This window comes from Onychomys torridus, chromosome 17 (genome assembly GCF_903995425.1).
Source record: "Onychomys torridus chromosome 17, mOncTor1.1, whole genome shotgun sequence".
In the NCBI taxonomy this organism is placed as follows: domain Eukaryota; kingdom Metazoa; phylum Chordata; class Mammalia; order Rodentia; family Cricetidae; genus Onychomys; species Onychomys torridus.
The window spans coordinates 19,419,681-19,434,672 of NC_050459.1; the positions used below are offsets into that span (position 1 = coordinate 19,419,681).

Below are 14,992 nucleotides of genomic sequence, written 5' to 3' on the forward strand. Positions count from 1 at the left end.
CCACCTACCCCTTCATAAGCACCCATGTCCTGCAGTTCTCCTCCCTAGAGCTCCCCATCCACTTTTCTGGTATCTGCAATTATTCCATGTCATATACACACATCTGAAGATCAGAGCTAAGAATCAATAATAAAAGAGAACATGTGCTGTTTGTCTTCCTGGGCCTGGGCTACCTCACTGCGTGTGATATGTTTTAGTTCCATCCATTTGCCTGCCAACTTCATGATTTCATTTTTCTTTACAGTTGAATAGTATTCTATTGTGTATATGCATCATATTCTCATTATACATCCAATGGCTGGAAGACACTTAGGTTGCTCTCATTTCCTAGCGATTGTGAATAAATTAGCAATGAACACAGCTGAGCAAGCATCTGTGGCATAAAATTTTGAATCCTTTGGGCCTATACCAAAGAATGGTATAGCTGGGTATACTGGCTGATACTGTGTGTCAACTTGACACCAGCTAGAGCCATCAGAGAGGAGAGAGCCACAGATGAGGAAATGCTTCCATGAGATCCAGCTGTAAGGCATTTTCTCAGTTAGTGATCAATGGGGGGGGGGGGGGGGGGGTGGTCCAGCCCATGGTGGGTGGTGCCATTCTTGAGCTGGTAATCCTGGGTTCTATAAGACAGCAGGCTGAACAAGCCAGGAGAAGCAAGCCAGTAAGCAGCACCCTTCGATAGTGTCTGCATCAGCTCCTGCCTCCAGGATCCTGCCCTGCTTGAGTTCCTGTCCTGGCTTCCTTCACAATGATGGACTACAGTGTAGAAGTGTAAGCCAAATAAACCCTTCCTCCCCATCTTGCTTTCCAGCCATGGTGTTTCATCACAGCAATAGAAACCCTAATTAAGACATTGGGTAATGTGGTAGATTCCCAGAATTTGAGGGTAAGTCCCTATTGCTAAAGGCACCAGAGTCTTCAGATCCAGGGCTTGGAGAAATAGAGCTGGATCTTATCCATATGCCTCCTCCACGAGAGTTAGTTCTTATGGTACACCAAAGGAGCTAGGCAAACTCCCAAAGGGAAAAAAAGCAATCAACAGTTCTACCCAGCTGGGAAGCCTATGGACTATGACAATGACCAAACTAAATATCCCTGAAGGCACAATAGTGGCACTTACAGCTAGCAAATAATCAACGGCTGTCTAACTGAACGAAATTCACGCCTGGAACTGTAACTCTACCCAGCTATCCATGGCTAGTCAGGCTCTGGAATCTACCTAGAGTAGAACCTACAACTACCACTTTCTCAAACCAGTATAATCTCCAGCTGTGTCCTTAATACTTATCTTTATGCGCAAAGATAAGCAAAGCTCTCGATCCTCATCAAAGAAGCTTCTTTGTGGAGTTTGGAGGGTATTACAGAGAGCCACAACTGGTGGAAATGCAGAAAATAAACCGCCGTGTGGTGTCCAGCCCCAACTGATAAATCTATGCTACAATGCAGACTACTAACTAAGTCTTTGTTTTGTTTAAATGATTACATTCATTTGATTCAAAAGCAATCGACACAGAAAAATATATACTTAAAAACATCTATTTTATATATAGTATAAAATAATGGGGTTGGGGATTTTGTTCAGTGGTAGAGCGCTTGCCTAGCAAGCGCAAGGCCCTCAGCTCTGGAAAAAAAAAATTATATGTATATATTTCTATGTTATACTCTTTCTGAAAAGATGGTCATCTTGCAACATCCACAGAGAAGCACATTCAAGACTTCCACAAGCCCCTTGTGAAGCTTCAAAATGAAGGAGGCTAAGACTTCTAGAATGCCCAGTTCTTTGGGGTGAGCTGGATACCATTGCTCACTAAGGAACCCTTAGTCTCATCCATGATTCTTTCATCTCAAGATACTACTCAAGCAAGCAGAAGGGAGATATCAAATAGGGAATCCCTAAATATTACCTTTACAGCAGGAGAAAGTCATGCAATTTTTAAGTCAATTGGAAGAAAAGGCAGCCTGGAAGATTGAAAAAAACAAAACAAAACAGAACAACCTATGCTATTCCAAACTAGGACTTTTGGAGACAGTGCTAAGCCAACAGCTGAAATCAGCTATTCATATTCTGTGGAATATGAACATTGCTGATACTGGGCATGCTTTTACCTTAGTATGCAATGTCAGCCCTGACCGAGAAAGAATCTAAGAAATTGTACCATCCAATTTTTTTTTAACCTTATGAAAAGCCCCATTTGCTATATTAGTTACTATGTAGATGTGAACCTTTAGTTTATCCTCTTACATACTACATTTAGTCAGTAAGATTTTAAGCACTCTCACAAGAAATAAAGTGGTGTCCGTCATCAATGCTTCCAAACTGTCCATTTTTTCTTTCACAGTTAGGAGGGGCATATCCTTTATCACAATGGCAATGATGGAAATTGTTGCAAGTCTGGAAAAATTCAAATGGACAACTGAGGACCACGAAGCACTGCCATCCAGGAAATTTAAATAGACAAATCCACCCAGTTTCCTCTTGCAATTGCCCATACTTTAGAGGGTCCATCTAAGCTCCTGTGACCAAGTCAGCTCTTTCTTTTTCTTTCTAATTTTTTCAACTTCCCCACAACCATACCCAAGTGCCACAACTACCAATAGCATCCAACTAATTGTCACTTAATACTTGCTAGCTTTTCAGGGCTTCCCAGGCTCTGGTAAGGCCAGCAGCGACTTTCTAATAGCATTTGTTCACTGCCTCTATAAGCAGAGGGTTGCATAGGTCTACGGACGCACAGGGATGCACTCCCTGTACATCCTCTGGTCCACATAGTCAGCAAGCATTGTATATATCCACAACTATATTCTGTGGCTAGCTGGCAAGTTCCTTTAAAAAAGAAGGCTGGAGTTACAGATTATAATAAATATGATAAATAGAATAAATAGAAATAATACTTATATGTAACATGATAAATGTAAATAATATATAAATAAAATATAAATTATTTATAAATAAATTGTAAATTTATAAATACAAATCTGAATAAAATATATTAGACTTATACTGTATGCTATATGATTTATTGTTTCTATTATCTGATACAATATGATATACTAGATATATAACATAATAAATATGGTAAATATAATAAATATGGTAAATGAAACCATACACAATAAAAATAGCAAAAACTCAAGTAAGTTTTAATGTCTTGCTTATTGTATTACTAAAGCCATATTGCTGAAATAAATACTTACCCCATGGTCAGAGCAATCTCTAGAAACATTGCAAATCGAAAAATCTGTGAGAAACCTTCTTTCCTTGCACACCGTCCCCACACAATACTAAAGCAAAGCAGGGCAAAGATTTGAAAAAATAAAGACAGTCAAACCATGAAATTGAGAGCATGGACAAAACACAAGGCACTTTTAGGAAAATCAAAATTCATATTACCTATAATTGAGATTCAAATCTATGAGACTATAGCCAAGAACAGAAGTGAAGCCCATTGTACAGGAATAAGGATGTAGAGATCTTTTGCCAAAGGAACTGGATCACATAGTTGGAACGGACCAGTTCCCAGAAGCACAACCCCTACTGTGAATTGTTACCCTTTGAATCCTCAGCGTTTCCCAGCAGCTCCTGTGTTAAAGGTTTCAGATGTCTGCTGAAGAGTTTGGAGGAGAAGACTGTATCTCAAGGGCTCTGTTCTCAGAAGTGCATCAACCCATCCACAGAGTCGTAATTTGGTAGCTTTATTGAGCATTGGTAGAAACTAGAAGATGAGATCTCGCTGAAGGAACCAGGTCACTGGAGGTACGCCCTCTACAGTCATACCTTGTTCCCAGTCCCATCGAGATGGCTTCTCAACTGGAAAGAGAGTCCTCACCTGAGGCCACAGCAATGAAGTTGCTGATCATAGGCAGAAACCTCTAAACTCAGGAAACACACAAACAAATAAAAAAAATCCTCTACCTGGAAGCTATTTCTTCAGGACTATTTCCACAAGTGACCAAAAGCACCTAATGCAACTATACAAGGAACACACAAGCAGGTGGGGAGAGAGCCATGACCAGTAAGGATTTTGAATCAGTCACCAAATACATCTCTACCTACCTAAAAAATCCATGAATCTGTGACCCTGCCTTCCCAACAGATTCTAAATAGTTAGGAAGCACCGCCAGCTCCCCTCCAAATTTGACTCCAAGTGGAAAGGTAGAACACTTTCTGATTTTGTGAAGGCATAGTTTGCCCGATGACAAAACCAAAATACAGACCAATATCTGTTTAAAAGAAAAAAACAAAAAGACACAAAAAGGCTAAAACAAACAAAAGCAGACATCAGCTCTCAACAACATATTCAAATGATGTAGCACAGTTAAGTATAAGTTATTTCTAGACTACAACGTGCTTTGGCATGATAGAGAAAAAAAAAAAAAAAACCACTCACCCAAGATAGGTCAGCCCCCCACTAAACACACTACCAATACTCTATCAGGCAACACACAAAGGTGGAAGGAGAGGTATCTGAACATGGTGGACCACACAAGCTATCAACATCCAAAACAGAAGAATTCCTAAGTTCAACAACAACCCCATTAAAAGCAGGCCAGTGGATTAAAATTATATTTCCCCAAGTAAGATACACAGATGCACAGTGAGCTCTGAAGAGAGGCCCCACGGGACCAACCACCAGTCAAACGCAAATGAAGACAGCATCGCACTTCCTCCAGGATGACTGATGATACCATGGAGGAACTGGAGAGTTTGCTCTTTCCTAGTTGGGCTGTGGCTAAGATGTCTGACAAATAATTTAAAAGAAGAGAAAGTGTAACACGAATTGCTAAATGTTCTTATTAATTAAAAAAAAAAAAAAACCCAGAGCCAGACATTGGGGTAAAAGCTGAAACATCAGAGAGGCAGAGCAGCAAGCCACTAATTCTTACCCCTATGAAATCCCCCACAGAAAGAGAGCAAGCTCCTCTCTCGACCCCGCCTTATCACTTCCTCTCTCTGCCCAGCTCTATCACTTCCTGGCTGTCTCTACAGACCTCCAGACCTCTGTGGTTAACTAATGGCTATCTCCTCCTTCTGATTTTTCAGACAAGCTTTATCACCATAAGAAAGTTTACTCCCAGTTTGAGGGGATACAGTCCATCATGGCAGAGATGACCCAGCAGCATGAGGTAGCTGGTCACACTACTTCCATAGTCAAGAAAAAAAGAGAAAAGTAGGGTAAAGAGAAAGAGAGCAAGAGGCAGAAGAAAGAATGAGTGTTTGGTCGGGAATCCCAGCTTATGAAATGGTCTCACTCATCTTCAGGGTGTGTTTTCCTATCTCAATCACCTATTAGGGGACTCCTTACAAATATGCCAAAGGCTTGGTTTTGAGGTGATTCTAAATGCTGTCAAATTGAAACCAATTTAATTATCACACATGCTATTTAAAATGTTGGTAGGAATACAAAATGCTTATCTAACTATTATGGATAACAGTATAGTAGTTATTCAAAATATTAAAAACAGAATTACCTTATAAGCCAGAAATTCTACTTTTAAGTATATATTCAAAATAACTGAAATCAGGATCATGAACATTTTTCATCCTATAGCATTATTTACAGTAGCTAGCGTACAAAAACAGCCGTGAGCTGAAGAGTAGATAAACAATATGTGGTATATACAAACAGTGAAATAGTACAGCCTTGAAAAGGACATTGTAATTTCTGCTACAATGTGGATGGTCCCTAAGGATCAGCTAAGTGAAATAAATCAAACAACAGGCCTTGACTGATTCCACTTCTGTGCCCTATCTATGGTGACTGCAGAGCACAGAAAGGGGGTTCCAGACACTGCAGAGGGGAATGAAGAGTTGTCCCATAGGTAGAGTTTCAGTTCTACAGGATGAAAAGGCTACAGAGACACACAGTGGTGTGTACAGAGACACACAGTGGTGTGGTAGCTGCTCAACTTTGGGAGTGAACTTGATACCACTAACCTACACACATCTATTAAGATGGGAATCTTTGTTATGAGCATGTTACCACAATGAAGAAATTGTAGAAACTGTAGTGCTTGATATAGTGTCAAGATGAATCAGACCACAAAATAATTTTAAAGGCCGGGCGGTGGTGGTGCACACCTTTAATCCCAGCACTGGGGAGGCAGAAGCAGGCGGGTCTCTGTGAGTTCGAGGCCAGCCTGGACTACCAAGTGAGTTCCAGGAAAAGGCGCAAAGCTACACAGAGAAACCCTGTCTCGAAAAACCAATAACAACAACAATAATAATAATGATAATAATAATAATAATAATAATAATAATAATAATAATAATTTTAAATCAAAGTATCTCAAATTACCATTTCAGGGCCACAGATAACTCCATCTTCTACAAATGTTTCATCTCTTTCATCAAGGGAGGTATATGTTGTCATTGTCTTCTTAGCTATCCCATGACTTTTATACAGAGATAAACATATGTCATCTCGTACGTGTGTATAAACCACAGACATATTGGCGCTAAGGAATAAGTTCTTGAATGGCCACGTACAGACTAACTTCCCACACAAAACGTTTCTGGAAGTGTAACAGGAAAGGTCTCTTAGTATTTATTTAAATAAATAGCTGACAGTATACCCTAGCAGTTAAGGTTCCATACAAGGAAAATCAGCAACTGTACCCCTCCCCCCCCTTACCCACTCCCCCTCCCCCACCCACCCACCCTCCCACCCCCACACACCTTCCCTACATTTTTATTTCAGTCTTAGCTCCCTACACAATGTGAAAATAGAATTTACTCTTCTTTAATTTAGTATACACCTCAGGTAAAAATAATGTCTTACTAATATAAATCCAGGTTGAATCATTTTTTTCCTCCATAAAAATTTAGCATAATATATGACTCTTTTTTAGAACGAAGCAATTTAGAAGTAAAAATGTTACTCACCATGAGAGCTCTTTTATGCTTTAGTCTAGCTACTGGAATTTGGACTAATGATCATTGATTATAAGTTTTAATAAGTAAAACAAGGTAACATTTATTAGATATATTTTGTGAGGTATATCATGTTTATCATAAATGTGTGTGTGTGTGTGTGTGTGTGTGAACTATTTAACACATTGCATAGTTCACCATAACTATTTATGGAAGTTGTTTCCAAGGTCACTGTAGCTTTAACATTTTAGGCACTGAAAAAACGTTCCCATGGCAAGAGACAACAACCATTCAGTTGAGATCACGTGACAAAAGAAACCTGGTAAAGTAACCCCCTGAGGTTCACACAGGATACATTCTAGTATTTGAGAATCTACGTCATAAACAAAAGTATAATTATCTAAACACATACTCTAATCTACAATGTTGAGCAATACAGTTGCCAAACTTATCACCTCTGGAGTTCAACTCTTCGAAGCACCCGAAGGGTGCCCCTCTCACACCTAAAGATAAAGACAAAAAGAACTGAGATAGGTTAAGAGTTCAGCTCATACTGCAGGACAGATAGAGCAAATGTGACCCCTTAACATCAATACATTGTTGGTATTGAGATGCTTATGAAGAGATATCTAGGTTCTATCACAGCCTAGGAGACTGACCAAAAAGGAAGGAAGGAAGGGAAGAAGGAAGGAAGGAAGGAGGGAGGGAGGGAGGGAGGGAGGGATGGAGGGAGGGAAGGAAGGCTAACAGGCTTAGATGTTTCATATTTCCCTTTGAATTGTTTTCTTTCTTAGTTCTTTATTTACTGGGAAAAGACAGTTCATGCTCTAAAGTAGAGCCCAGTGCCCAGAGTGTGACCCAGGCTAAGCTTCCCTTCTATGCTCCCTGCTAGATTCCTCATCCCCATGCCCTCGCGTCCTAGTAATCATAAAAGCAGCATTGGATTTTAAAAGTAGAAAGCACACTATCACTCATCTACATCAACCCACATATATATGGACAGACAGACAAAAAGACACTACAGAGAGAGAGAGAGAGAGAGAGAGAGAGAGAGAGAGAGATTGATTAGGCCTAGTCTTAAAAATTAGCAAAATTTCAACTACCTGTACCAGATCCCCCCAGTGCTTTGACTCAGAGGTTTAAGGGTGGACTGCACTGTTCCTGACAGTCATCTGGATAAGAACTGAGATCTTTACTTTCATTGCTATGCATTGACAAGTGAGCCTCTTCTACTGTGGCACGGGTTCTCACACCTGCAAGGACTGTTCTCCAGCATCGTCTCCAGAGGGACAGAACCCCCATGTATAGACACACTCGTAAAGGGGATCCCTGTGTAGATAAACTCGTAAAGGGGATCCCTGTGCAGACACACTCATAAAGGGGATCCCTGTGTAGATACATCAAAGGGGATCCCTGTGTAGACACACTCATAAAGGGGATTCCTGTGTAGATACATCAAAGGGGATCCCTGTGCAAACACACTCATAAAGGGGATCCCTGTGCAGACACACTCATAAAGGGGATTCCTGTGTAGATACATCAAAGGGGATCCCTGTGTAGATAAATCAAAGGGGAACCCTGAGTAGAAACACTCATAAAGGGGATCCCTGTGTAGACACATCAAAGGAGATCCCTGTGTAGACACACTCATAAAGGGGATCCCTGTGTAGACACACTCGTAAAGGGGATCCCTGTGTAGACACACTCGTAAAGGGGATCCCTGTGTAGATATATCAAAGGGGATCCTTGTGCAGACACACTTGTAAAGGGGATCCCTGTGTAGATACATCAAAGGGGATCCCTGTGTAGACATGCTCATAAAGGGGATCCCTGTGCAGACACACTCGTAAAGGGGATCCCTGTGTGGACACACTTGTAAAGGGGATCCCTGTGTAGACACACTTGTAAAGGGGATTCCTGTGTAGATACATCAAAGGGGATCCCTGTGCAGATAAATCAAAGGGGAACCCTGAGTAGAAATACTCGTAAAGGGGATCCCTGTGCAGACACACTCGTAAAGGGGATCCCTGTACAGACACACTCGTAAAGGGAATCCCTGTGCAGACACACTCATAAAGGGTATCCCTGTGCAGACACACTCATAAAGGGGATTCCTGTGTAGATACATCAAAGGGGATCCTTGTGCAGACACACTTGTAAAGGGGATCCCTGTGTAGATACATCAAAGGGGATCCCTGTGTAGACACGCTCATAAAGGGGATCCCTGTGCAGACACACTCGTAAAGGGGATCCCTGTGTAGACACACTTGTAAAGGGGATCCCTGTGTGGACACACTCGTAAAGGGGATCCCTGTGTAGACACACTCGTAAAGGGGATCCCTGTGTAGACACACTTATGAAGGGGATCCCTGTGTAGACACACTCGTAAAGGGGATCCCTGTGTAGATACATCAAAGGGGATCCTTGTGCAGACACACTTGTAAAGGGGATCCCTGTGTAGATACATCAAAGGGGATCCCTGTGTAGACACGCTCATAAAGGGGATCCCTGTGCAGACACACTCGTAAAGGGGATCCCTGTGTAGACACACTTGTAAAGGGGATCCCTGTGTGGACACACTCGTAAAGGGGATCCCTGTGTAGACACACTCGTAAAGGGGATTCTTGTGTAGATACATCAAAGGGGATCCCTGTGTAGATAAATCAAAGGGGAACCCTGAGTAGAAACACTCATAAAGGGGATCCCTGTGTAGATACATCAAAGGAGATCCCTGTGTAGACACACTCATAAAGGGGATCCCTGTATAGACACACTCATAAAGGGGATCCCTGTGTAGACACACTCGTAAAGGGGATCCCTGTGTAGATATATCAAAGGGGATCCTTGTGCAGACACACTTGTAAAGGGGATCCCTGTGTAGATACATCAAAGGGGATCCCTGTGTAGACATGCTCATAAAGGGGATCCCTGTGCAGACACACTCGTAAAGGGGATCCCTGTGTGGACACACTTGTAAAGGGGATCCCTGTGTAGACACACTTGTAAAGGGGATTCCTGTGTAGATACATCAAAGGGGATCCCTGTGCAGATAAATCAAAGGGGAACCCTGAGTAGAAATACTCGTAAAGGGGATCCCTGTGCAGACACACTCGTAAAGGGGATCCCTGTACAGACACACTCGTAAAGGGAATCCCTGTGCAGACACACTCATAAAGGGTATCCCTGTGCAGACACACTCATAAAGGGGATTCCTGTGTAGATACATCAAAGGGGATCCTTGTGCAGACACACTTGTAAAGGGGATCCCTGTGTAGATACATCAAAGGGGATCCCTGTGTAGACACGCTCATAAAGGGGATCCCTGTGCAGACACACTCGTAAAGGGGATCCCTGTGTAGACACACTTGTAAAGGGGATCCCTGTGTGGACACACTCGTAAAGGGGATCCCTGTGTAGACACACTCGTAAAGGGGATCCCTGTGTAGACACACTTATGAAGGGGATCCCTGTGTAGACACACTCGTAAAGGGGATCCCTGTGTAGATACATCAAAGGGGATCCTTGTGCAGACACACTTGTAAAGGGGATCCCTGTGTAGATACATCAAAGGGGATCCCTGTGTAGACACGCTCATAAAGGGGATCCCTGTGCAGACACACTCGTAAAGGGGATCCCTGTGTAGACACACTTGTAAAGGGGATCCCTGTGTGGACACACTCGTAAAGGGGATCCCTGTGTAGACACACTCGTAAAGGGGATTCTTGTGTAGATACATCAAAGGGGATCCCTGTGTAGATAAATCAAAGGGGAACCCTGAGTAGAAACACTCATAAAGGGGATCCCTGTGTAGATACATCAAAGGAGATCCCTGTGTAGACACACTCATAAAGGGGATCCCTGTATAGACACACTCATAAAGGGGATCCCTGTGTAGACACACTCGTAAAGGGGATCCCTGTGTAGATATATCAAAGGGGATCCTTGTGCAGACACACTTGTAAAGGGGATCCCTGTGTAGATACATCAAAGGGGATCCCTGTGTAGACATGCTCATAAAGGGGATCCCTGTGCAGACACACTCGTAAAGGGGATCCCTGTGTAGACACACTTGTAAAGGGGATCCCTGTGTGGACACACTCGTAAAGGGGATCCCTGTGTAGACACACTCGTAAAGGGGATTCTTGTGTAGATACATCAAAGGGGATCCCTGTGTAGATAAATCAAAGGGGAACCCTGAGTAGAAACACTCATAAAGGGGATCCCTGTGTAGATACATCAAAGGAGATCCCTGTGTAGACACACTCATAAAGGGGATCCCTGTATAGACACACTCATAAAGGGGATCCCTGTGTAGACACACTCGTAAAGGGGATCCCTGTGTAGATATATCAAAGGGGATCCTTGTGCAGACACACTTGTAAAGGGGATCCCTGTGTAGATACATCAAAGGGGATCCCTGTGTAGACATGCTCATAAAGGGGATCCCTGTGCAGACACACTCGTAAAGGGGATCCCTGTGTGGACACACTTGTAAAGGGGATCCCTGTGTAGACACACTTGTAAAGGGGATTCCTGTGTAGATACATCAAAGGGGATCCCTGTGCAGATAAATCAAAGGGGAACCCTGAGTAGAAATACTCGTAAAGGGGATCCCTGTGCAGACACACTCGTAAAGGGGATCCCTGTACAGACACACTCGTAAAGGGAATCCCTGTGCAGACACACTCATAAAGGGTATCCCTGTGCAGACACACTCATAAAGGGGATTCCTGTGTAGATACATCAAAGGGGATCCCTGTGCAGACACACTCATAAAGGGTATCCCTGTGCAGACACACTCATAAAGGGGATTCCTGTGTAGATACATCAAAGGGGATCCCTGTGCAGACACACTTGTAAAGGGGATCCCTGTGTAGATACATCAAAGGGTATCCCTGTGCAGACACACTCATAAAGGGTATCCCTGTGCAGACACACTCATAAAGGGTATCCCTGTGCAGACACACTCATAAAGGGGATTCTTGTGCAGACACACTCGTAAAGGGGATCCCTGTGCAGACACACTCGTAAAGGGGTCTACTATTGTCTGCAGTTCTTGTCTTGAAAAGAGCCTTCTCCTTAACAAACAACATCAATGAGCTTCTGTCTAGCCCATCCCAATAGAGCTAATGCTCTAAATCTAATTTAGACCCTACCCATTAGAATCTGAACCAAGGCTAGATGATACAAAACTTAAAGGGATGGGCAAAAATTCAATAACCAAAGTAAATAACATCTTCATGCATCTATGTTTTCTTACAAAAGCTGGTAGCAATCCTCCTGCATCAGCCTCTTGAGTACTGAGATGACAGGCATAAACCACAACACTGTTTACAATTTTTTTTTAAAATCAAGATTAATACAATAAGCATTCATTCCGAATGAATCACTGAGCTTGTTAGAGGGGAACAGCAGATTGGCTTTGTAGCATTGAGAACTGGCCGGTGGGGGGTTGGTCCCTGGCTGGGTAGATACCTTGCCACCACAGCCCTGCCCCAGGATGCTCAGAGCAGTCAAATGTAAAATGTTCTAAATCAGTGGTTCTCAACCTCCCTAATGCTGCAACCCTTTAACACAGCTCCTCATGTCCTGGTGACCCCCTCAACCATAAAATTATTTTCCTTGCTACTTCATAACTGCAGTTTTGCTACTACTATGAATCATAATGTAAACATCTGTTTTCTGATGGCCTTAGGCGGACCCCAGTGAAAGGGTCGGTAGACTTGCATCTAAAGGGGTCGCAACCCACAGGTTGGGAACCCCCACAACCCTTACTTAGCACCTCAGCTTTCTCTTTGTTATCCTTTTCCTTTCAGGGTTTTATGGCTGAGCGAAACAAGCCTGGCTGCACTGTCCCTGATCGGCAGCTCTAATGATCTGTCATTCCTAAGTCTCGTGAGGTCAAGATTTTCTTCACTCGTCACTCACCCAGATTGTCAGAGCTTCAGCCATCTAATTTTCCTAGTGTCCTATGGGCCGGGATTTGGGCTCCCCTGAAACGGCAGCTTCTGTATTTCTGCCTCAATTGTGTAAACTCTAAACTGAGGTCTACCTCAAATCTAAAAGTACGACTCAGGGAAGGAGATGAGGGTCCACTGCTGCTGGGGACATTTCTAGACAGACCCTCACACCTCCTAGCTGTGCTCCTTGAAGTTCCAGGATGCATCGCGCTGGCCCACAACTGCAGTCTCCTTTGGTAGGAATGTTCTCAGAAGAGGTCGGTAGAAGTATGCTCCGTGTTTGAGGGTAAAGTTGGGGGGAATGACAGTTCTTATTTGGCTCTTGCTTTTTGCCTTGCCTGGAAGGGCGGTGGCAATGTACGCCTTTAATACCAGTGCTCAGGAGGCAGAGGCAGGCAGATTTCTAAATTCAAGGCCAGCCTGGTCTACAGAGTTAGAGTTCCAGGACAGCCAGGGCTACACAGAGAAACCACGTCTTAGAAAACAACCAAGCAAACAAACAAAAAGACTAGACAAGAGGCATTTACTCTTGTTTTTTCGTTGTTGTTTTGGTTTGGTTTGGTTTGGTTTGGTTTGGTTTTTTGTTTTTTCCAGACAGGGTTTCTCTGTGTAGTTTTGGTGTCTGTTTTGGATCTCTGTAGACCAGGCTGGCCTTGAACTCACAGAGATCCACCTGGCTCTGCCTCCTGAGTGCTGAGGATTAAAGGTGTGCACCACCACCACCACCACCACCACCACCCAGCTACTCTGCAGGCTTTCTGTATAAATCTCTGTTCACTTCATTAGCAAATAAATCAACCCTGTAAGATAATAGGTAGAAATGTGCGGCTTTTCACATTAGAGGAGGGGGCAGGTTTCTGCACTTAGTGACATGAAATCCCCTTCTAAATTTGGCCCTTTCAGGAGACTCAGAGCTGAGGTGTAGAGCAAATAAAACGTTTAAAAGGCATCAATATGAACAACTGCTACGATGTCATATATCTGATACAGGAAACAGGTAGAGATGAGCTGAGAGGGTGCCCCTCCCATGCCCAAGACATGCTTCTGTCACTGAACTGTCTAATGCCGCTCAAAGTTTCAAAAGTCAATAAAACAAGCTCTGGGTGAAGGCAGTAGACTTGCAAACACTGTCTCTGGTCTGAGGTTGAAACACATTGCAACCTAGGTGGGTCTACATATGCATAGCCTGAGCTGAGGCTACAAGAATAAGTAACGCACTCAAGAGCTGGAAATCTGTATGAATTCCATAATTAAAAATTAATTCATGGCTCAGGCAGTGGTGGTGCACGCCTTTAATCCCAGCACTCAGGAGGCAGAGGCAGGCGGATCTCTGAGTTCAAAGCCAGCCTGGTCTACAGAGCCAGATCCAGGACAGCCAGGACTACACAGAGAAAACCTGTCTTGAAAAAAAAATAATAATTTATGGAAGCTGTCATGTAGATACCAATCAAAAAATGCGAGAAGGATTCCCTATCCAATTACTTTCCTTTTATTAATCAACTTACTGAGCTGTTCATCCTAGCTGTTGCTATAATGTTTGACCCTATGTTTACTGTTTTAAAAGAATACTTGAAATCTCAGGCAGGGGCTGGAGAGGTGACTCAGTGGCTAAAAGCACTGACGGTGCTTGTAGAGGACCCAGATTCAGTACTTAGCTCCCACATGGAGGCATGCAACTGACTGCAACTCCAGTTCCAGGGGATCCTACCCCCTCTTTTGGTCTCTATAGGTACTGCACACATGTGGTGCAGACATACATGTCAGGCACTCACATGTACATGTAAAATAAAAATTAATCAATCTCTAACAAAAAGGTTTTTGGCTTTGTTTTGTTTTGTCTTGGGCATTAATATAGATGGCATAAGGGTGTTGTGAGTCTCACATGACACTGATGGGACTCACAGGACTGTACTTCACCCTGAGCTCCTCTAAAAAGCCTTCCCAAGATGTCCTTGTCATGTTTCTACAAAAATCAGTGATGCTATAGATAATCCCACCAGTTATAGGCCTCTCTCACACATCTGAGGACTAGAGTTTGGATCTCTGGAACCCACATAAAAATCTGGGCATGTAATTTCAGTAATGGCAAGATGAAAGACAGAAACAGGTAGATCCCTGGAGTTGCCTGGCCAACCAGCCTGGCCTAACCAAGTCCCAG

The 14,992-nt window shown here is 43.1% G+C and overlaps 1 protein-coding gene across 1 annotated transcript in view; it reads right to left on the reverse strand.

The window, feature by feature from the left end:
- Positions 1-14,992, reverse strand: part of LOC118569184 (disintegrin and metalloproteinase domain-containing protein 5-like) — a 65,581-nt gene that overhangs the window by 24,176 nt on the left and 26,413 nt on the right. The window contains exons 15-18 of the mRNA XM_036166913.1: positions 7,287-7,377; positions 6,300-6,516; positions 3,199-3,285; positions 2,278-2,395 (exon numbers count right to left, since the gene is read on the reverse strand). Of these exons, the coding sequence (XP_036022806.1) occupies positions 2,278-2,395; positions 3,199-3,285; positions 6,300-6,516; positions 7,287-7,377 (513 nt within the window). The remainder of the gene's footprint in view (positions 1-2,277; positions 2,396-3,198; positions 3,286-6,299; positions 6,517-7,286; positions 7,378-14,992) is intronic.